This window comes from Pimephales promelas, chromosome 21, assembly GCF_988280905.1.
Source record: "Pimephales promelas chromosome 21, fPimPro1.hap1.1, whole genome shotgun sequence".
NCBI classification, from domain to species: domain Eukaryota; kingdom Metazoa; phylum Chordata; class Actinopteri; order Cypriniformes; family Leuciscidae; genus Pimephales; species Pimephales promelas.
Window position 1 is genome coordinate 30,098,127 of NC_142789.1, and position 22,682 is coordinate 30,120,808.

Sequence of the window (22,682 nt, forward strand, 5' to 3'; positions counted from 1 at the left end):
AATCGATTCACAAAGATCGCTGAGAGTTGGTTGAAGTGTTGGAATGAACCCTCCGAGCGAACCGATTTACCAAACTGATTCGGATCTCTAAATTCAACTCATTCGGTGTCATTAGAAGTTTTCTCAACAGTCTCTCGGAGTCGGTAGTCCAACGGACGCATTCGGTGAGTTACAGCTTATTTACTTTATTTATTGATGACCAACATAATCTCGTTTGCGTTTGTTCGAGCGATAGAAAAGAAACTATCGAGATAAAGTTTAAATGAGTTTGAGAACTTGAGCGAATCAATCAGGTTGTGTTTGAGTTCGATCGGCAGGTGTAAAAACACATCATCCGGATCATGTTCGTCACGGGTCGAGCTCATTAATCAAACTTTAGATGTTTAAAGCCTGGAGATTTCAGAAGAACGGAACATCCCGTTACACATGACATGATACAGTGATTGTATGAGTGTTTTGGGTGTCAGACTCCGTCCGTATTAGAAGATTTGTGGGTTATCATCAGAGGATTTTTGATTCTCAAAACTAGCTTTTCAAACAGCCAGAAAGTCTTAACGTTAGATCACAGATTTGTCAAGTCAGCTTTATTTTACAATACAGATTGTTTCAAGGTAGCTTTACAGAGATAACAGGAACATAATGCAACAAAGTTTATTTCCAGAAGAAAATAGCATCACGGTCCAGCTTAAAGCTGCAGTCCGTACATTTTTTGGGTTAAAATTATCCAAAATATTTTAATTTAAGCAAATACATAACCAGCCAGTGTTCGAAACTCTCTGCTTGCCGTAGTTCGATTCAAAAAGCTAAAAATGTTTATAACTCCAGTACTGTGGATTTCTATGGGACATTTGAGCTTGTCTTTGCGTCATTACGTCACAAGTGTACACACACATCTGTACTGTCAAAAACAGATAAATATCTGAAGGTCTTTAAATGTAGTCACACAATGCTAATGTTGGACATTAAAAATTTGAGAACAAAGTATAATTTGCACGTGACGTGATATAATAAGCGATCGTTAGATTTAATCAGTATGATTTACTGCAATGCTGTTGGTCAGAACAGAAGTGGATGTTATTTGTTCAGATTACATTTAAGGGTGAAAATTATTACATTGGTCACTTCCAAAAAGTATAATCTGGGATTGCGAACGCCAGTAATCCACACCGGTGGTGATTGACAGCTGCACACACTCCTCAAAACATCGTATTCATCCGCGCTGTGCCGAGCCGAGGCACAACCCACGTAAAGCTGATAATGACTGCAATTGCAGATGTCGAACAAAGAGGAAAAAATGAGGACTGCAGCTTTAAGTAAGATCAGTGATTAGTTGTAAAAAAGTTATTATTTTAGTTCATTTATTATATATAGTCGCTTTGTAGTAGGGATGGGTAACGATTAATCGCGATTAATCGCATCCAAAAATAAAAGTTTGTGTTTACATAATATATGTTTGTGTAGTGTGTATATACCCACATATGCATGTATATATTTAAGAAAAATGTGTTATTAATACATCAAATATTTATATTTATATATAATATTAATTGTGAATAAATATATATAAAATATATACATGCACATATTTCTTAAATATATACATGCATGTGTGGGTATTTATATATACAAATTAATTATACACACTACACAAACATATATTATGTAAACACAAACTTTTATTTTGGATGTGATTAATCGCGACCCACACATGCATGTATATATTTAAGAAATATGTGCATGTATTTATTTTATATATATTTATTCACAATTTATATAATATATTTAAATATAAATATTTGATATATTAATAACACATTTTTCTTAAATATATACATGCATGTGTGTGTATTTATATATACAAATTAATTATACACACTACACACACATATATTATGTAAACACAAACTTTTATTTAGTATGTGATTAATCGCGATTAATCGTTGCCCATCCCTACTTTGTAGTAAACCGTGATGTCATCATCCAGCTCAGTTCCCATATAATGCTGTCTGTCAGTGCAGGAGATCAATAATAGTGTTGAATATTTAATGAAATGTCGAATAGTGAATTTGAATGGGAGTCTGACATTATGGGAATGGCATTCATCTGAATATGAACGGGTGGGATTGTGTTTCAGTTTAAGTGAATTCTGATGTGAAGTGAGTCATGCGCTGAACTGAACAAAGCCGCTGTGTCGCTGATTGACAGGAATGCTCGTTGTGTTTGGTTGAATGAATGCGAGTGGTTGTGTGTTTAGGAGTGTGTGTTCCTGTGCTGCTCTTTAACTATAGCGTAGAGAAAACCCTCTGAAACCAGAGCTCGTTCTTCAAGATGTTTCTAGTGTTTCTCCAGTTCCAGATGTGCCGGTGAAATCGGATCTCACACACACACACACACACACACACACACTGATTGCCGTTCTCACACAATGACTGTTATATAAATCTGCCTCCTTTGGGTGTGTTTCAGATTGCGTATATTAGTTCCCTAGAGGGTCTTATTCCTTTCCTTCACTACACACACACACACACACACACTCATAATCAGGATGTCGGACGGACACACACACATTGAAACAGCTGTCTTACAATTACATAAATGCATTTGGCAACAGATGCTTTTATCCAAAGTGGTTCACACACACATTTCATTGCACTTCTATAGTGGTGAGCGGGAGACGACTGCGTGTGTGTGTGTGTGTTGTAATAGTTTCTCTGAGCGTTTGAAATGTTTAGTGGAAAGGTTATGAAATATCTTCTGACCACAGGCTGATGGTGATGTCAGTGCCAGGAAAACACACACCTCTCCACCCACTGCGCACACACACACACACTCCGTTTCTCCTTTTCCTCAGTGTTTCCAACACTTTGTTTGCGCCCATTACTCATTACACACACACTCTTGCAGAGGGCAATAATAATGCAAACAGGTGTAATTATTTTCATGATTGTGATCCGTGTCTGTTAATGAAGTCTTTTAGAGCAGTGATGCGCGGGTTGATCCGAAATGAGCGGGTGCCTGCGGTCACCCGCGGTTACCCGCAGTTACGGGTCATCCAAAAATGTTTTTAATGATATTCAGGTCGCGGTCGGTCGGAGATGGTCCTCACTGCGGAACATGAAATCCATGGGGAGGAGTCGGATCCAGATCCAACTCCTCCCACCTTACATACACCTAAACCTAACCAACTCCGCCCCCTGATCCCTAAACCCAACCCTAATCCTACCCATCTCCACCCCTTGGATCGTGATCCGACTCCTCCCCGTGGATCTCATGTTCTGCATTGAGGTGCTACTGGTCGGTCGGGTCGTTTGAAAAAAGATGCCAATTAAACATTTGTATTAATATAGTACTAGACACAATGTTTGATGAAATATACAGCCCTACACATTATTGGCTGCAATAACTGGCACGAAGATAGCACACAAGCTCAGTCTAAACAGTTCTCGGTTCTATACTAGTGATTCGAGAACCGCTGTCCCTGTGCGAATCAGCTGCTCGTGCTCATCACTTCTCTCAACAGTGGCACCAACATGTCTCGGTTCAGTGAACTGTTGGAGTTACTGGAGTAAAATATTATTCTGGATATTGATTTATTTCGATTCGGAGGCGACTGTCAGGCATGTCTGAAAGTGAGTAACTTCAGTAACTTGTGGATCAGCACTGACGCAAGACGCGAACTGTTTCGAACGATTCAGTGTACTGGTTCGACCGGTTCACTAAAAAGAACCGGTTCAAAAGAACGATTCGTTCACGAACCGGCCATGATCACTACAGTCTGCAGAGAGATGGAGGCGGCAAGAGAAAAGGTGATGACTGGGGAGTGGAAGCTCCGCAAATACACAAATAGAAATGGGAGACATTTGCCGAAATAATAAAAGATGATGGCGAAAGTGCTGGCTTTGCCTTTGTTATGTGTAGGCCGACGTCTTCTTGCGATGCTGTGTTGTTACACATCTATGGCCCAATAACGCTCCGATGAGCATTTACTAATTTTTAAAAATGCGGTCAGGAAGCGGGTCGGGTACAATATTTTTTTACTTTTTTTTTTTTGCGGTCCGAGTTGCGGGCGGGTAGTTGAAAACGTCGGTCGGTTGCGGGTTGTTTATACATTGACCCGCGCATCACTGTCTCAGAGTCTTTATGAGTTTTTACCAGTTTAATATTGAAATTATGACATACTCATTCATATCAAGTCATATTAATGATATGAAAAGTCGAAATGATTAAGAAGTCAGTGTTGTGTCAGTGCTGCTCTTCAGGGAATCTGTGTGTGTTGTGAATATTTACTGATCTGTGTGTGTTATGTTCTCTGCTGAGTGTGACTGTGTGTGTGTTCAGTGACCGGAGGGCTGGTAGAGTTGATTCTGCAGACACACCTTCAGCAGTGTGTGTGTGTGTGTGTGTGTGTGTGTGTGTGTGCCAGTGATCTCAGACAGGTTTGAACACGACAGGACTCCGTCTCCTCTCTCTGACATTCCTGTGTGTGTGTGTGTGTGTGTTGTTCAGCGCAGGATGACGGGGGTCCGGGAGTTTCTTCGGGAGAGTGTGTGTGTGTGAGGGATCATGGCCGGCAGAGTCGGGTTCCACTCGGATCTGGTCACCGATATAGAGTGAGTGATTATTATTATTATTAACAGCAACAACACGACAAACAAGAGTTGTACTTGTGATTCTTTCTCAACGGATCTCATTGCGGAGCTGTTTTTGTCTTTGTGATTCAATCGTTTTAGTTTTAAGTCCGTAGTTGTTCACTCCAACTTATAGGATAGCGCCCTCTCAGGCAATGGAAACAAAAACAATTATAAGTAAATTATGAAACCAAATATAAAAGTCAAATGCGGCTCCTACTCTGAGCGTTCAGCTTTGATCACAGGAATAAATGACACTTTACTGTATATTCACATCGAGAACAGATGATCTACACTGGAGGAATATTACACTGTATTACTGTATTTTTGATCAAATAAATGCAGCTTTGAGCAGAAGAGATGAGTGTGTGTGTGTGTGTGTGTGTGTGTGTTGTGCATCAGGAGTCCCGCTGACGAAGAGGGGGTTCATGACTCCTTCTGTCAGCTGATCGAGGAACAGAGTCAGGACCATCATGATGAGATCGAGATGACCTCACTGGAGCTGGAGGAGGAGAGCAGAGGTCAGATCACACACACACACACACACTCTGTCACTCACTCACACTTACTGACTCACACAAACTCACTCAGTCAGTCACTCACTGACTCACTCTCAAACACACACACACACTCACTCACACACACAAATAAAACTGTTTGTTTATTTTATTGACTATACACTAAACTATTTACTTCTCACTTTATCTTATATTCCCTGTTTGGATTGTACCAGATCATATGTATCACCATAAAGGATCCATCAGTTATCTCTGTTATTGTATATTTGTCTGTAAATATCTATAATTTTATTGCTTTTCCGGTGTGATTGAGTATTTTGCGATTTGTTTCATTTTCTCGATTCTACGCGCAAGAAAAGCTCAGATCGGGTTAAAGACAGAAACTGCTTTTTCCACAATAAGAAAACTGGATTTAATTTAATGTGAAAGTCACAATTCTTATCCAAGAATAAAAGCCGGATAGCCTACATCATCACAAGCCTGAGCTGTCTAACTAGACCATTTCACAAGATGTAAACAACACTGGTCCAGAAGCACTTCCTGTTTCAGTTTTTTAACGCTACATAAAGGCTGGGATAAAATACAACCAACAGAACATATAAAACTGAATCAAAAAGTTAAACAAACATCTTTAAGATGTTTTCTTTACATGTGAAATAAAGAAAACAGTTACAAACTGAAACAGGAAGTGTTTCTGGACCAGTGTTGTTTACATCTTGTGAAATGGTCTATATCTAGAGATGGATCTTTTTGTACACCGCGTACAAACCACTGAAACCGGCTGATAAACTTAAACGTCATTTTTTTAGCGGCCAGTTTACTTCCTGTCTCAATGAAGCCCCTCCTTCTGAAAGCACACTGTGCTCTGATTGGTCGGCTGGATCAGTGTTGTGATTGGTCGAGCGCTTCGAATTTGTTTCGGAAATGCCCCGCCCCTTTCCATAACCGGCAGTTTAACACACTACTAACTAACTCAACTAGGCCCCGCCTCTTTATTCTGTGCATAAATTATTATAATGAGGAATATTGTGACGTGTTCCCGAGAGAAACTTGAGACTACAATGGATTTTATTCTCTTTAACACTTTGATTGTGTGTGTGTGTGTCTCAGATGACGTCATGCGTCTGGAGAGTCCGGTGTACCTTCGGTGTGACAGTGAGCAGCCGCAGCAAACGCAGCCTTTGGTTGAAGGACGCTGGTCATCTGACACACTCAAAGTCCTGTCCTCCATGCCCAGCCGCACCATCGGTCAGTCCCGTGTGTGTGTGTGTCTCTGTGATGGGATTTAGGGGTTGTGTGTGATGGGCATGTTTAGGGGTAGGGTTAGTGTGTGTGCTCGTGTGTGTGTGTGTGTGTGATGGGTAGGGTTAGTGTAAGGGGACAGAATATGCAGTTTGTACGAGATATGTCCAGCTGCCGACCCGCAGCACCACCAGTTTCAGTACCGGAAGTGAGGGAGGGGCGAGTTATTATTATTATTGCATTATAGTTATTTTAGCAAGAATGTAAGGACAAAATGGGCCTGAGAGTGAGTTCCTCATTTGATACGTTGTAAGTTAAATTTATACAAGATTGTTGTGATAAAACAGACCTAGGGTTGAATTGGTCATTTTTGTATACATTTTTATTGTTTCGTTTAAAACAATGCCGAATTTTCTCTCTCTTTTTTAGATTTTGACATTATTATTTTACACGGAAAAAAATGCGTGCTGCACGTTCTTATGAAATAAAGTATATTTTATAAAAAATACCCATGCGTTTTTTTATTTTATTAAACAATCAAAATAATCTTACAAATACATATCTTCAATTTCAAAACAGTTTAAGATTTTTGTAAACACACTAAATAGAACATAAAATATCACAGAGGTCTAATGAGTTATCGAATTTTGAAAACCTCCAATGCTTGTCTTGTTTTATATCTTTCAAAGCTTAACAAAGTTAACTCCTTCATAAAAAACAAAAAACAAAGCTCTTACCTACGTAGCCTATGTATAAACTGCTTAGCTAAAATTATTAAACTGTTATACATTAAAATGCCCATAAGTTTCAAGTATTATTTTTTCACCATCATGATGAAGTAGCCTCGATCTAATACAATGAAACGGATAACTGAAAATATATTACACAAAATCAATGTCTTAAAACGCTTAATGTAGCATCATAACATACATACGTATAGAGGTTTCATGTTTAATAAAAGCTGTTTCATGTGTAAATTACGTTAGTTGGGGTTAGGTTTCGAACATAAGCTCCGCCCCTGGTGTTGGTTAGTGCGTAACTCCGCCCCTTGCTTCCGGTTCTGGCCTGAGAACCTGAGGTTCTGAAACTGGTGTGCTGCGGGTCTGCAGCTGATACTATAGGTTTGTACGGTATAAAAACCATAATGTGTATGGAATGTCCTCACAAGTATATCAAAATAAACCTGTGTGTGTGTGTGTGTGTGTGTGTGTGTGTGTGCAGGCCGCAGTCGAGGCGCGATCATCTCTCAGTATTATAACCGGACCCTGCAGCTGCGCAGACGCAGACAGAGCCGGCCCTCCATCCAGCACTTCCCGCGCTCCGCCAGACCTAGCATCCGCGGACACCGCGTGGAGACGGACGCGGACGAGCACGAGGAGGACGGTGAGGGAGTCATTATGATATTTAAGGAGGTTGATATTTATTCAAATAAATGCAGCCTTGAGCAGAAGAGACTTCATCATTAAAGCTCTTAATTATTGTGTGTGTAGACAATAAGAGGGAGCGATTAGTGAATAATCTGCAGAATCTGTCGGCGAGTGATCGTGTGCGAATGTTGAGAGCGATGCCACTGAGTCTCGCAGAGAAGAAAGAGCTCAGGTAAATCACACACACACACACACAACAGAGCTGTGTTGATTAGGTCTCGTAGCACTACAGCAGAATAAATATGTAATCGAGAATGAAATGCAACACAAACTTACACTTCTATGTGTTTCACAGATGCTTTTATCCAAAGCGACTCACAAAAGAGGAATATTTGTAATATACAAAACAATAAATGGACACAAATGGTCTCCTATGAGCGAGTTCTGTTTCATGAAACGGTTCAAAAGACTCACTAATAATGAATCTGTTAGTGAATCACTGTTGTAAAACCAGGATTGTTTTGCTTGGTACACTGTTATTTTATCAGATTGCAAAAACTCATTAATGTTGGACACATTTCTGTTCCTGAAGTCTTGTTTCTCTTCCGATGTTGTGTGTGTGTGTGTGTGTGTGTGTGTTTCAGGATGTTGGTGTTGAATAAAGCCGAACACTCTCTGTCCCAGAGTCAGATTCCCTGCTGCAGTCAGCTCAAGTATTACATCATCATCGTGAGTCCCAACACACGCATGACATCATCATGTGTGTGTATTATTCTCCAGACACACACTCTTTTTTTATACTTTTATATTTTATATTTATATTAGGGCTGTGCAAAAATTAATTGCGATTTCAAAATAAAAGTCTGTGTTTACATTAATATATTTGTGTGTGCTGTATATAATTATTTTGTATATATAAATACACATACATGCATGTATATATTTAAGAAAATGTGTTATTCATATATAAAATATTTATATAATATAGATTATGTATTTATATATATATATACAGAATTTAAACGCAAATAATTCTTAAATATATACATGCATGCATAGGTATTTATATACAAAATAATTACATACAGCACACACAAATGTATTATGTAAACACAGACTTTTATTTTGGATGCGATTAATCGAAATTAATTTTTGCACAGCCCTAATATGTATATGCAGCAATCATGTAGCCTTTTGAGGACAATAAAGTATACTACTACTACTATCATCGTGAGCCATAACACATGCATGACATCATCATCGTGAGCCACAACACATGCATAACATCATCATCGTGTGTGTGTGTGGGAGAGAGAGAGAGAAAGGGAGTGTGTGTGTGAGAGAGAGAGAGATGGAGAGAGAAAGAAAGAAAGGAAGGAAGTGTGTGTGTTACTGTGTGTGTGCAGTCATGTAGATCAGGGTGTGTCAGCAGTCATGTGCTCTTACAGCACAGGCGTGTGTGTGTGTGTGTGTGTGTCAGCAGTCGTGTGCTCGAAGTGTGATCATGTTTGTTTTGAAGGCTTTCTTCCCTAGAAGCTAATAATACACACTCCGTTCAGTTTGAACACACAAATGAACGTTGCCATTAAACTGAGATATGGTGCAAAATAAGTTAATTTCAATATATAATGTTTAAAAAAGAACACTAAACAAAAAGGAACCAATGATGGAAGTAAATCTAATTATTATCACTAACGAGGATAAACTGTGAATATTATTGTGTCTTTCTGAGTTTCCAAGAACCGAGTGTTGTGCTTTTACTGATTATCTTCATATTATTTATCTGTCCTGAAGGTGAAAGTGCATTAGAGACTGTAGATCGCAGAGACCCCAAACTTGTCCCACTCATGCACACACACACACACACTCGTCTGACACTAGGTGGCGCTAAAAGGTCATTTGCATTTTGGATCTATCCAGATTTTTCTTAAAAACATACTTTTTGAAGTCCTAGGCCATTGGTCCAATCAGAATAGGGACGGCAACAGTTAGAGGAACTTATCAAAATATCTTTGATTCGTCAAAGCATCGCAAAGATATAAGTTGATTAACTGGTCCGGCAACACCCATTTTTACGAATTGGTCCATATCTGCTGAACGCAAACTTGACACACTAAGACAACAGGACATTCTGAGGACACACACCAAGTTTAGTACGATTCCGCCAATCAGGGTTTTTCTAAGGCATTTTTATCAATTGAAAAATTGAAATGCCTATTATTGTCACTATACACATGTAGAATGAGAATATTAAGGATATTCAGGGATATTAAGTAAAGATCATGTTCCAGGATGATATTTTGTAAATGTCCTACCGTAAATATATAGAACATGTATATTTGTGAGTGAATGCAGCAGAATCGTGAACATTAATGCACAACTTTAAAGGGGATTTCTCAATGTTTAGATTATTTTGCATCTTCAGATTAGAGCCAGACCGATATATCGGCAGCTATCGGTATCGGTGGTTATAATGGCCGATAAATTAATATTTCAAAAATAAAATAAAAACGGGCGAAACACGCTTGAACCATGTCACGAGTGTTGCAGTTGTATAGTTTGTCCACCAGAGGGCGCTCTACACCGTTCCTGTTTGCAACACTCGTTGAGTTGGTCACGAGACATACATTGCTTGAATAACAATTAAAAGAACATCCCCATCAGTTCTCTAAACTCAAATAAGCATGACAAAATTTGTGACGATCATGTCCAGTTTTGCTGCTGTTAAATAAGCCGAGAGTGAAGCGGAATTAGTAGTTGCGTAACGTTGTTTCAGTGTAGTTGACTGACTGTCCTTTTAACTTTTGACAATATGACTGAAGTATTTCTTTAATAGCACGTGAGAGTTATAGCAATGAGACGTATCATCTCTCCTCGGCCTGTTATATTGAAAATGTATGTTTTACAATTTGCAGTATGACGTTATCCACTGCTAAATTATGGCTCATCATAGACTAGCTAACCATAAAGCTAGCTAACGCCACTATCATCAATCTGTTCTGTTGTGACAATAAAAGAAACAAGTTTGCATTATCATATTATTTTAGTTAAAACTCATAAATAACTACAAATAACTAATGTTAGGGAAATCTGTTAATGTTTTTTTTTTGCGCGTTTCTGAAATAAATTTTTTTTTAAAAAAAATATCAGCCGATATATCGGATTTTAAAACCAAAAATATTTGTATCGGTATCGGCCTTCAAAATCCTTTATCGGTCGGGCTCTACTTCAGATTCCAGGTTTTTACATCATAATAGTCATATTCCAACAAAAATATTATCATATCCTGACACACCATACATCAACGGAAAGTGTATGTATTCAGCTTTCAGATGATGTATAGACCATTTCGCAAGATGTAAACAACACTGGTCCAGAAGCACTTCCTGTTTCAGTTTTTTAACACTACATAAATACTGGGATAAAATACAACCAACAGAACATATAAAACTTTAAGATGTTTTCTTTACATGTGAAATCAAGAAAACAGTTACAAACTGAAACAGGAAGTGCTTCTGGACCAGTGTTGTTTACATCTTGTAAAATGGTCTATACATCGCAATTTAAAAGATTGACCCATGTGACCGGTTTTGTGGTCCATGCTCACACACACACACGTGAGTGTGCCTCTAGGTGGCGCTATAGTAACAGCTGTGTGTGTCCGTCAGGCGGTGCGCCACGGTTGGTACGGCTGGCTGTCGTTCCTGTCCTCGCTCCAGTTGTGGCAAACGGCTCTGAAGTGTGTCGGCGGTCGCTTCGGGACGGGCGTCCTGTCGTATTTCCTCTTCCTCCGAACGCTCCTCTTCTTCAACGTCTTCCTGTTCCTGGTCACGGGTTTGTTCCTGGTGGTTCCTCAGGCCGTCGTGGCTCCGGATCGGGACCAGAACACCAGCGTCGCCAGCTTGTGGGGGCTGGAGGTGCTGACGGGCGCCGTGAGTTCAGAAACACACACGCATATACAATCTCTCAAATGTGAAACTTTAACTTGGTTATTTAACCAGTTAAATCCAACTGAGATATCGTGTGTGTGTGTGTGTTTGTGTGTGTGTGTGTGTGTGTGTCAGGGTTATTTCTCAGACTCTCTGCTGTATTACGGTTACTACAGTCATCAAACACTACAAGCGAAACGCAGGTGCTCTGGAACGGGGAACGGGACGTCGTGTGAATATGGACTGTCCTATAACGTGCCTCTGGTTTACTTCTTCACCATCGGCGCTGCGTTCTTCATCACCTGCATCATCCTCGTCTACACGTGAGTCTCCTGACAACATCAGTTTTACATTCCAACTCAAGTCGGCATGAAAGTCGTAAGTTTCTCTCCTCTATTGTGTCGAATATCGAGCGAAACGCTCCTGAAACAAAAAACTTGTGGGCGGGGCTTGACCGTGTCTGTGGGGAGTTGATTGGCTGGTTGTTATTTGCTATAGAGAGTCTAAGTCCCTCCCCCTTCCGGTCGACCACCATGGGACCTTATTTCTGAAAAATATTGAATGGCGAGAGACAACATATGATGTTTGTCAATATAAAAGATACATTTTAAAAGTAACAAAAGTCGCAGTTTGATGTGAAACTGTTGACTGTGAAAATACGTAATTACAAAGACTACAAACCCCAAAGGCGCACATTTTCTCTCAATGAATGAAGCTAACTTTACCGAGGCTAACGTCTGTCATTGTTTCTACAGTCTTAACGTTATAATCGTAACGTTACGCCGTCACGCCTGAGTGTTTTGTACCACATGAGCAGCGGATCTCACTCGTTGTTTCGCTTCTGGGAGATGTAGTTCATAGAGCGATTTTCACATAAAACTAAATGCTACTCTTCTGTTTTATGACAAACTGCGACGTTTTTGACTTTCAGAATTATCTTTTAAATTGACAAACATCATATGTGTAATTGAGGGCACAGTATTATTGAATAAAAAGATAAGTTGTCTCCCGCCATTGACTACCATTCATATTTTTTCCGAAATAAGGTCCCATGAGCCGGAAGCGGAGGGGCGGGACTTAGGCTCTCTATTGGCTAATCTCATGTGAGTGACGGGTTATAGCCCCGCCCTCGTCATCCGAGAAGAGATGCTGATTTAACATGACGATGTGCACCTGTAAATCATTCGCGGTGTGTATACTGCAAAGACTTCCTGTATTTTTGATCAAATAAATGCAGCCTTGAGCAGAAGAGACTTGTTTTATTAAAAACATTAAAGTTTTGGCCGTTAGTGTATGTAAATGCAAGTTATTTTTTCTTCCTGAAAGACTGCAAAAACCAAATGTGTTTATAGTAATACTGTACTCGCGGTTGAAGTCGCTCTGTGTGTGTGTGTGTGTGTGTGTTCCAGCATGTCCAAGTCCTTCGGCCGGAGCTTTCGCATCGATAAATCTAAAGGCCTGTTGGCCATAAAGGTGTTCAGCTCGTGGGACTTTAAAGTCAGCAAGAAAAGCTCCGTCAGACTCCAGCGAGCGAACATCGGCACACAGCTCAAGGTCAGAACACACACACACATGCCTAAACAATCTCTGTTACTGTAAAGCTGCTTTGAAACAATCTATATTGTTATAGCGCTGTATAAATGAAGGTGATGTAACGTGTGTGTGTGTGTGTGTGTGTGTGTGTGTGTGTAGGAGCTGGTGGCAGAAGTGAACCGTGAGGAGCTGAAGTTCTCGGTTCTCCAGCGTTTATTCCGGTTCTTCATCCACATGCTGGCGTGGATCATGTGTTTGGGAAGCACGCTGGCGTGTGTTCTGGCCGTCTTCTACTTCTCTGAATACATGCATAAGGTACGAGATTATTCTGCAAGCGTCTGTTATAATACATAATCTTCATAAGTTATTAGTTTATATTTAAACTAGGGCTGTCAGTTTAACGCGTTATTAACGGCGTTAACGCAAACCCATTTTAACGGCGTTCATTTTTTTATCGCACGATTAACGGTCTTTTTGTCCTAGCAAACTTTGTAGTTTTTTCACATGCTGTTGCAACAGGACGCGGCATGCGTGCTGATCCATTTCGGCGTCTCACACTCGTCATCCACTCAAAGCCGGCTCGCAAGCCCAAACGTGTGTTTTCGGCGTACGCGCCTGTTGTTTTGTTTACGGTCTAGCTTGATCCGCTTGCGCTTTGGTCAAAGAAGCAACAAAACGTCCTCGCGCGGCGCAAGCGATTGAGATGAATGGGTTTCAGAGCGTAGCGCGAGGACGTTTTGTGCCGCACACTCGTTTCGGCTTGCGAGTCGGCCAAATAGTAACGTTACGTTTTGAGTGGATGACGAGCGCGAGACGCCGAAATGGATGTCCTAAAATTCTAAATGGAAAGTTTACTTTTAAAAAAATGCCAAATTGTCCCATTGACAAGACCATGTGATCTGTGTGTTTTGTCATTCATTGTGAACTGAGCGATCATCATCGCAGCACATCCAGTCTGAAACACCAAGCAAACACACACACACACACACACACACACACACAGATGATGCGAATTCTCCACCCCCTCGTCAATATCAGGACCTCGTCAGTATTTCTTTCACCCTTTTATTGATGGACAGTGTTGCATTGTGTGAGAGATCATTTAAATATGTTAGTGTAAAATTGAACACTATTCCTAATTGAATGTTATTTTCAATAATAATAATAATAATAAAAAACATTTGCACTAAATAAGCCGATCCACTTTTCCATGTTGACGAGCATTAAAATGAGAAAAAAATAATATAACAAAAAGAAATCAAAAGACATTTAGAATAGATAAAAATGTGCGATTAATCGCGAGTTAACTATGACATTAATGCGATTAATCGCGATTAAATATTTTAATCATTTGACGGCACTAAAGTTTTGTTCAATAAAACCCATATGATATTTTTTAAGTCATTTTAAAGGCTGTTGTTCACTTGTTTTTTTTTTTACCACAAATTTGTATGGAATAATCGATAAAATACTCGATTACTAAGATGATGTATGTCTGCATATATGCATGCGCACGAGAGCTGAGATGTGTGTGGTTGCAGGAAGCCGCTAAAGGCGCGGGCTCGTCTGACGGGCTGTTGCTGAAGGAGGCGAGTCTGCTGGCCGTTCCTGTCCTCGTGTCCGCCATCAACCTGATCCTGCCGGGGTTCTTCAACGCCGTGGCCTGGATGGAGGAGTACGATTCTCCCAGCGTGCTCAACTACGTCTCCATCGGCAGGTAGACACACACACACACATGCCCGAAGCACTCCTACACGCCGTCCTGAAGCTTCATGTGTTGTTAAATGTTTTCTTATATTCATCGTGTGTGATGTGTGTCGCAGGAACCTGTTGTTGAAAGTGAGTGTGTTGGGAGTGCTGTGCCATCATTGGTTGGGTCGCGTGGCATCAGACCCCAAGACGCTGGGCTTACAGGTGAGGTTTCAACTAAAAACCTAAAACTTTTTATGTGTTTTGGCCGTTTGTTTACACGACAGTGACAGTGGTGTTTTTTGAAGACACTGTTTGAGAAGATCTTATCACTGTTCACTGGTCATGCACTGGTTGATGACTGTTTTGATGATGGTGGTGATGGTGGATTTTAGAGCCCGACCGATAAAGGATTTTGAAGGCCGATACCGATACTAATATTTTTGGGTTTTAAAATCCGATATTCCGATAAATCGGCCGATATTTTATTTTATTTTATTTTTTTAAAACTGGACATGATAGTCACAAATTTTGGTGGATTTGATGGTTTTGGTGGATTTGATGGTGGTGATAGTTTTGATGATATATTTGATGGTGATGATGATGGTTTTGATGTTGGATTTGATGGTGGTGATGATGGTTTTGGTGGATTTGATGGTGGATTTGATGGTTTTGATGGTGAATTTTATGGTTTTGGTGGATTTGATGGTGGTGATGATGGTTTTGATGGTGGATTTGATGGTTTTGATTGTGGATTTGATGGTTTTGGTGGATTTGATGGTGGATTTGATGGTTTTGAATTTGATGGTGGATTTGATGGTTTTGGTGGATTTGATGGTGGTGATTATAGTTTTGATGGTGGATTTGATGCTGTTGATGATGGTGGATTTGATGGTGGTGTGATGGTTTTGATGGTGGATTTGATGGTTTTGATGGTGGATTTGATGGTTTTGATGTTGGATTTGATGGTTTTGATGTTGGATTTGATGGTTTTGATGTTGGATTTGATGATGATGGTTTTGATGGTGGATTTGATGCTGTTGATGATGGTGGATTTGATGGTGGTGATGATGGTTTTGATGGTGGATTTGATGGTTTTGGTAGATTTGATGATGGTGGTGATGATGGTTTTGATGGTGGATTTGATGCTGTTGATGATGGTGGATTTGATGGTGGTGATGATGGTTTTGATGGTGGATTTGATGGTTTTGATGGTGGATTTGATGTTTTTGGTGGATTTGATGGTTTTGATGGATTTGATGGTGGATTTGACGGTGGATTTGATGGTTTTGGTGGATTTGATGGTTTTGATGGTGGATTTGATGGTTTTGGTGGATTTGATGATGGTGGTGATTATAGTTTTGATGGTGGTGTGATGGATTTGATGGTGGATTTGATGGTTTTGATGTTGGTTTTGATGGTGTATTTGATGGTTCTGATGGTGGTGATGATGGTTTTGATGGTGGATTTGATGGTTCTGATGGTGGTTTTGATGGTGGATTTGATGGTTCTGATGGTGGTGATGGTTCTGATGGTGGTTTTGATGGTGGATTTGATGGTTCTGATGGTGGTGATGATGGTGGTGATGGTTCTGATGGTGGATTTGATGGTTTTGATGGTGTTGATGATGGTTTTGATGATGGTTCTGATGGTGGTTTTGCTGTTTCAGTGCTGGGAGAGTTTTGTCGGTCAGGAACTGTACCGGTTCCTCCTGATGGACTTCATCTTCATGTTGCTGGACACTTTCTTTGGAGAGTTTCTGTGGAGGTGAGCAGCCGATCATATACAGTATGAGCTCATGATTGTTGCTAATAATTATAAAATGTAATAGGACTGAAATAATTTTTGTTGTGTGTTTCTCTCTGTCAGGTTGTTTTCTCAGAAAGCTCTGAAGAGGAAGAGGAAACCCGTGTTTGATATCGCGAGGAACGTTCTGGAGCTCATCTATGGACAAACTCTGGCCTGGTAAACATCCATCACTACCTGACTGTATCTGACTGTTGGTCAGTGATGCGATATAACAGCACCTGTGTGTGTGTGTGTGTGTGTGTGTGTGTGTGTGTGTAGGTTGGGCGTGTTGTTCTCTCCTCTCCTGCCTGTGGTTCAGATTATTAAACTGCTGTTTCTCTTCTACATGAAGAAGGTTGGTTTGTCTGCTCACAATCATCGACATCATTTATTGTGTTTGTTTAGACAAATAACCTGCAGGATTTTGTTTAACAATGACTCGTAAGAATCATTTGTGAACCGAATCACTCGAATTATTCAGAAGAATTATTTGAAAACCGATTCACTAGAATAATTTGTGAGCCGATTGTGGTGTGTGTGTGTGTGTGTCGCAGGTCAGTCTGATGATGAACTGTCAGGCGTCGGGGAAGCCGTGGCGAGCCTCTCAGATGACCACCATCTTCATCACACTCCTGTGCTTCCCGTCGTTCCTGGGCGCCTCCGTGTGTGTGACCTACACCATGTGGACGTGAGTGTGTATGAGTGAGAGAGGGTGTGTGTGTGTGTGTGTGTGACAGTGTGTGTGTGTATGCTGGGAATTTTTATGTGGATGTTGGCAGAAGAACACTGACATTCTGGATCCAGATGCTCCTGAAAATGTTACACTGACCTTCGACCCCATGAGAAACGGTTCCCTTCCGTATAGAGCGCACAGACACACACACGCCTTTCATCTCCAGAACTATTTTTCCATGCATTTTCCACTATGGAGATTTTACAAAAGAGAATCACAACACTACAAACTGTACCTTTAATAGTTTTTTTATTAACCACTTAACTGTCACCGTCCCACAGGTGGGACGTTTGCCACTATATTTTTAAAACAATAATATCTTAGTAAATACCTTAAATAATATTGACAAACTATATATCATTTGAAAGCTTACAATCTCTAGTTTCCATATTTGGTGACTGATTTTCAAAATATATTACAGAGGAGCCATAATTTATCAATATAAAACAAGAATATTTTCATACTCATAAGGCGTGTTCAGACCTTTATTTTAAAATAGCAGTAAACATGAAAAATCATGAAAAAATGGTAGATACCTCAGTTTGTTTTCATGCCACAAGTTCAAAAGATAGAATCCATTCAATTATTTTGGAAAAAAAGGTCTGAAAAGTTTGAAATATCAAGAAAAAAATAATAAATTCACCATTTGTGACGTGGCAGCTAGCTATGACTTACATGCGTGTTTTTTGTATGTGTTTCTAAGAGGTTCAATTCATATCAAAATCTGCCAAACTTCCCATGCTTCTTCTGAATAGGATTTCTACTTCAGAAATTGTATGAAAATTGTGAAAAATAATGGTTCATATCACTCAAAACATGAATGGAAATGCAGGCGCCCTTATATGGGCAGTAATGGAGTCTGATTGTGCCCTAGTGAAAAAGTTTGGTACTGCGCTCAAACAAAATCTTACTGAAAGCTCATTTTTTGAGATATCAACCTAAAATTTGAAACACAACTTGTTCAGATTTTTGGCTTTGATCTTTCTGCCATTTTAGAGTAGCCCAGGTTTTGAAAATATATATTTTATGTAAAATATGAATAATTAATATTTTTACATTGTACATTTCCATAAACTCAAACTTCTATAACTTTTTTTCTGTTTCACTTTCTTAATTTATTTCACTTCTACAAAAATCTGCCAAATGTCTTCTTTAAAACAAGACCAATCATATGTCTATATTCCAAAGCATTCTTGAATTACAACCATTTAAGTTCGAAATGTGCATTTTCATGTCTATTCAAAAAAGGGGGGGTGACAGTTAACAGGTTAATATGGAAATATTAAATACATTAATGACATGATCCTCTAATTAAGAAATAGGTGGGGATGAATGCCTTCATGAGTGAGTCATTCATTCATTCATTTGCTCAAACAGCCGAATCACTCCATATGTAAAGTATAATTAAATTTTTCCCAATATTTCAGTATTCGTTAACCTACATTAATCGTTATTTATGCAAATGTAACTGCAGAGTAATCTACATGTATGCGTCCTCTTACATTTACCAAGATTAGAAAAGCTCCCCTTGTAAAGCACTTCAAAATTGTGAAAGTATGAAAAGGTTATGGAAGTTTACATTTACAGTAAATCAAATATACTGTCTATTATATAAAATATATATAATTACTATAATTCCAAAGCCATATATCTAACCTAGTGTTCCAAATTTGAAGTTGATATCACAAAAATGGAAGTTCTCATGAGACTTTAATCAGGCGTAATACCAAACACAGCCACCGGGCGAGGTGCATTCTGCCTTCACAAATTAATACATTTCTGTCCAAATATCAATTCTGTCAAAACATTTGGAACCTCGAGACTTTGACCTTTTCTGACAATGTGTTTTGAAAAGGTTTTACTATGAAATATGATGATGGCAAGCCTTATACAATTATTTAGAGTATGGTTTCTATGGTAACGCAGCATATCGCCTCTTATTGGCTGTGTATGTCTGTGGTCTGACCCAGGGTGAAGCCGTCGGCCGGTTGCGGCCCGTTCCGTGGGCTGGATACCATGTTCCACGCCGGGAAGCGGTGGGTCCAGGAGCTGGCGGCGGAGAACCCCAATCTGTCCTGGCTGGCCTCGGCTCACACGTACCTGGTGGAAAACCCTCTCTTCCTGTTCCTGTGCGCCGCCGTCTTCCTGTGAGTCTGTGTTTAATCTCTGTTCTCGGCTCAGGTTCATTAGAGCATCAGCTTTGCCGCCTCGTATGGAAAGAAGAACGATGCAAACGAGTCGTCCAGTAAGAGTGAATCGTTTGAGACTCCAGCAGAACTCTCCATTTAAAGGGATAGTTCCCCAAAAAATTAAAATTAGCCCATGATTTACTCAAAATGTTAAAGGAGTAGTTCACTTTTGAAAAAACTTTTGCTGATAATTTACTCACCCCGTGTCATCCAAGATGTCCACGTCTTTCTTTCTTCAGTCGAAAAGAAATTAAGGTTTTTGATGAAAACACTCCAGGATTTTCTCCATATAATGGACTTCAATGGGAACCAAACAGTTCAAGGTCCAAATGAGAGTTTCAGTGCAGCTTCAAATGTCTTTAAACGACACCAGACGATGAATGAGGGTCTTATCATGCGAAACGATCGGTTATTTCAAAACTTATTACAAAAATGTAACTTTTCTAAGGACAAATGCTAGCCTTGCTCTATTCTGTGAGGCGCGTTTGCAACGTCACGTAATACGTAATTACGTTCAAAAGGTCACGGGCGACGTAGCCGTAAGTACAGAGTCAGTGTTTACAAGTTGAACGTGCAAAGCAACTCAAACGACGTTTACAAAAAAAGGAATTAAAAGATAAAACAACGATGTCGGACGATTTTGACTCTGTACTTCCGGCTACGTCGCCCGTGACTTTTTGAACGTAATTACGTGACGTTACAAACGCGCCTCACAGAATAGAGCAAGGCTAGCATTTGTCCTTAGAAAAGTTACGTTTTTGGAATAAGTTTTGAAATAACCGATCGTTTCGCATGATAAGACCCTTATTCATCGTCTGGTGTCGTTTAAAGACATTTGAAGCTGCACTGAAACTCTCGTTTGGACCCCATTGAAGTCCAATATATGGAGAAAAATCCTGGAATGTTTTCATCAAAAACCTTCATTTCTTTTCGACTGAGGAAAGAAAGACATGGACATCTTGGATGACACGGGGGCGAGTAAATTATCAGCAAAAGTTTTTTCAAAAGTCAACTTCTCCTTTAAAATTGTCACTTTTTGAGGGTGAACAAAAACAAGCCGTTTTTGTGTGTGTCCCTTTAAATGCAAATGAGCATCAAGAGCTTTTGTGTTAGCAGCTCTGATTACCTCACACACACTGAACATTTATGTTGAAAGCGGAGTCAAAGATGAGCGACTCTAGAAGTGCCGACATGTAGAAGCAACAGGATATTTCTGAAGGGTTAGTTGATGAGTTCATGCAGCTGATGTGGAGTTACCCATATATTATCAACCACACCTTTAAAGCGATCTGTGGTGATTTTCCTTGTTTTGTGTGTTTGTAGGATAGTGATTTACTTCCACAGTCAGGTGGTCGACGGTCAGCGGAAGATCATCGAACTCCTTCAGGAACAGATCGAGAATGTGAGACAAAAGAATCAAACAATTATGTAACGATTGAATCATCTGTCTGCAGCTGCGTGGTATGACATCACTTCCTGTTTGTGTTGATTCAGGAGGGCGGGGATAAGAAGTTTCTGATCACGCGACTGCAGGACATCCATGAGCGTAAGCGTGTCGTTTCACCTCGCCGCGTACGAGGAGCCAGCGAGGTACTGAATCACTGAAATGTTTCGAGTCAGAATCATGTGCTGAAATGAATCATTGGTTGAAGTGATTCAGTGCTAAATACGGTGTGATGAATCTGCCGGGTTTGTTATCCTTCACCAAAACTAAAGCTGTTACTGAAATTTTTTTTTTAAGAAATAAGATGAAATGAAATAAAATGATGATAGATTAAAATCGTAAAATAAACATGACAAACTGAAATTTTGAGCTAATAAAAAATAAAAATAAAAACGAAATAAGTAAAAGCTGATTCCTCTATAATGTGATAACAGCCGAGTGAGAGGACTGTAGACGTCAGTGTTTGCTCTGGATCTGATTGGTCGTCAGTGTTTGCTCTGGATCTGATTGGTCGTCAGTGTTTGCTCTGGATCTGATTGGTCGTCAGTGTTTGCTCTGGATCTGATTGGTCGTCAGTGTTTGCTCTTGATCTGATTGGTCGTCAGTGTTTGAGGGCTTGTTTGCGTCTGGTTTCAGGACTCCAGTTATTCGTGACACTCATGATGAACTGAAGGAGACGCTGAGGAGTTCCTGCTGATGACCTCGTCTCTCTCACACACACATCATCATCATCATCATCATCATCATGAAGCACATGATGAACATCAGACGGTGTGTAGATTCCCTTTACTCGTGTGGAAGCGGCTCTATTACGGTGACGGGGTTTGCTTGCCGTCTTTAGTCTCGAGACACTTTTAATTTTACTGTGAAAGATGGAAATAATTCACAAAACTGGACCTTCCGTTTTATGTACTGTGATATTTGTGAAATTTTTTAAAATAAAATGTTTTATTATTATTATTAAACTTTGCTTTCTTAATTCTTTTGATTCTGTTATGCAAGTCTGAAATAACTAGTAAACATTAATGCATATTTATATATATATATATATATATTAGTGTTGTCATGATACTTCGATGTAAACGCGGTGTGTTTTAAATGCGTGTCCGCGCTATTCTCCAACATTAACTTCACTTTTGCTATTTAACCAGAGCGAATGAGACGAGTGCGTCACGTGTGGTGTTTGTCAACGCGCCTTTGGAGAGAAGTGAAAGTGTACCGTTCAGATATTTCGGTATCGATATTTATATATATTAGGGCTGTGCAAAAATTAATTGCGATTAATCGCATCCAAAATAAAAGTCTGTGTTTACATAATATATTTGTGTGTGCTGTATATAATTATTTTGTATACATAAATACAAACACATGCATGTATATATTTAAGAAAAAGTGTTATTAATATATCAAATATTTATATAATATAGATTATGTATTTAGAAATATATACAGAATTTAAGCGCAAATAATTCTTAAATATATACATGCATGCATAGGTATTTATATATACAAAATAATTATATAAAGCACACACAAATATATTATATAAACAAAGACTTTTATTTTGGATGCAATTAATCGCAATTAATACATATATATGTGTGTGTGTGTGTATGCGTCTA

The 22,682-nt window shown here is 39.4% G+C and overlaps 1 protein-coding gene across 3 annotated transcripts; it reads left to right on the plus strand.

Annotated features, from left to right (window-relative positions):
- On the plus strand, positions 1-22,025 carry tmc6b (transmembrane channel-like 6b). Of its 3 annotated transcripts, none has more exons than XM_039673708.2 (21): positions 1-164; positions 4,507-4,610; positions 5,031-5,149; positions 6,257-6,394; positions 7,610-7,771; positions 7,879-7,987; positions 8,400-8,484; positions 11,424-11,687; positions 11,820-12,007; positions 13,094-13,238; positions 13,377-13,532; positions 14,759-14,934; positions 15,041-15,131; positions 16,576-16,673; positions 16,776-16,871; positions 16,974-17,049; positions 17,249-17,382; positions 19,398-19,574; positions 20,940-21,018; positions 21,111-21,206; positions 21,697-22,025. In XM_039673708.2, the coding sequence occupies exons 2-21, from the start codon at positions 4,564-4,566 to the stop codon at positions 21,712-21,714; spliced, it is 2,454 nt and encodes an 817-aa protein (XP_039529642.2). In that variant the 5' UTR covers positions 1-164; positions 4,507-4,563; the 3' UTR covers positions 21,715-22,025. The 3 variants fall into 3 exon arrangements, with proteins under 3 accessions (XP_039529642.2, XP_039529643.2, XP_039529645.2); XM_039673709.2 differs by having other exon boundaries at positions 43-164; positions 4,512-4,610; XM_039673711.2 differs by lacking the exon at positions 1-164 and adding an exon at positions 3,761-3,806.
- Positions 22,026-22,682: the final 657 nt, after the last annotated feature.

Coding starts and splice junctions, on each gene's coding strand:
- tmc6b (XM_039673708.2), top strand. CDS start 4,564: ATGGCCGGCAGAGTCGGGTTCCACTCGGATCTGGTCACCGATATAGA. Junction 7,988..8,399: donor GCAGAGAAGAAAGAGCTCAG/GTAAATCACACA, acceptor TGTGTGTTTCAG/GATGTTGGTGTTGAATAAAG. Junction 13,239..13,376: donor ACATCGGCACACAGCTCAAG/GTCAGAACACAC, acceptor GTGTGTGTGTAG/GAGCTGGTGGCAGAAGTGAA.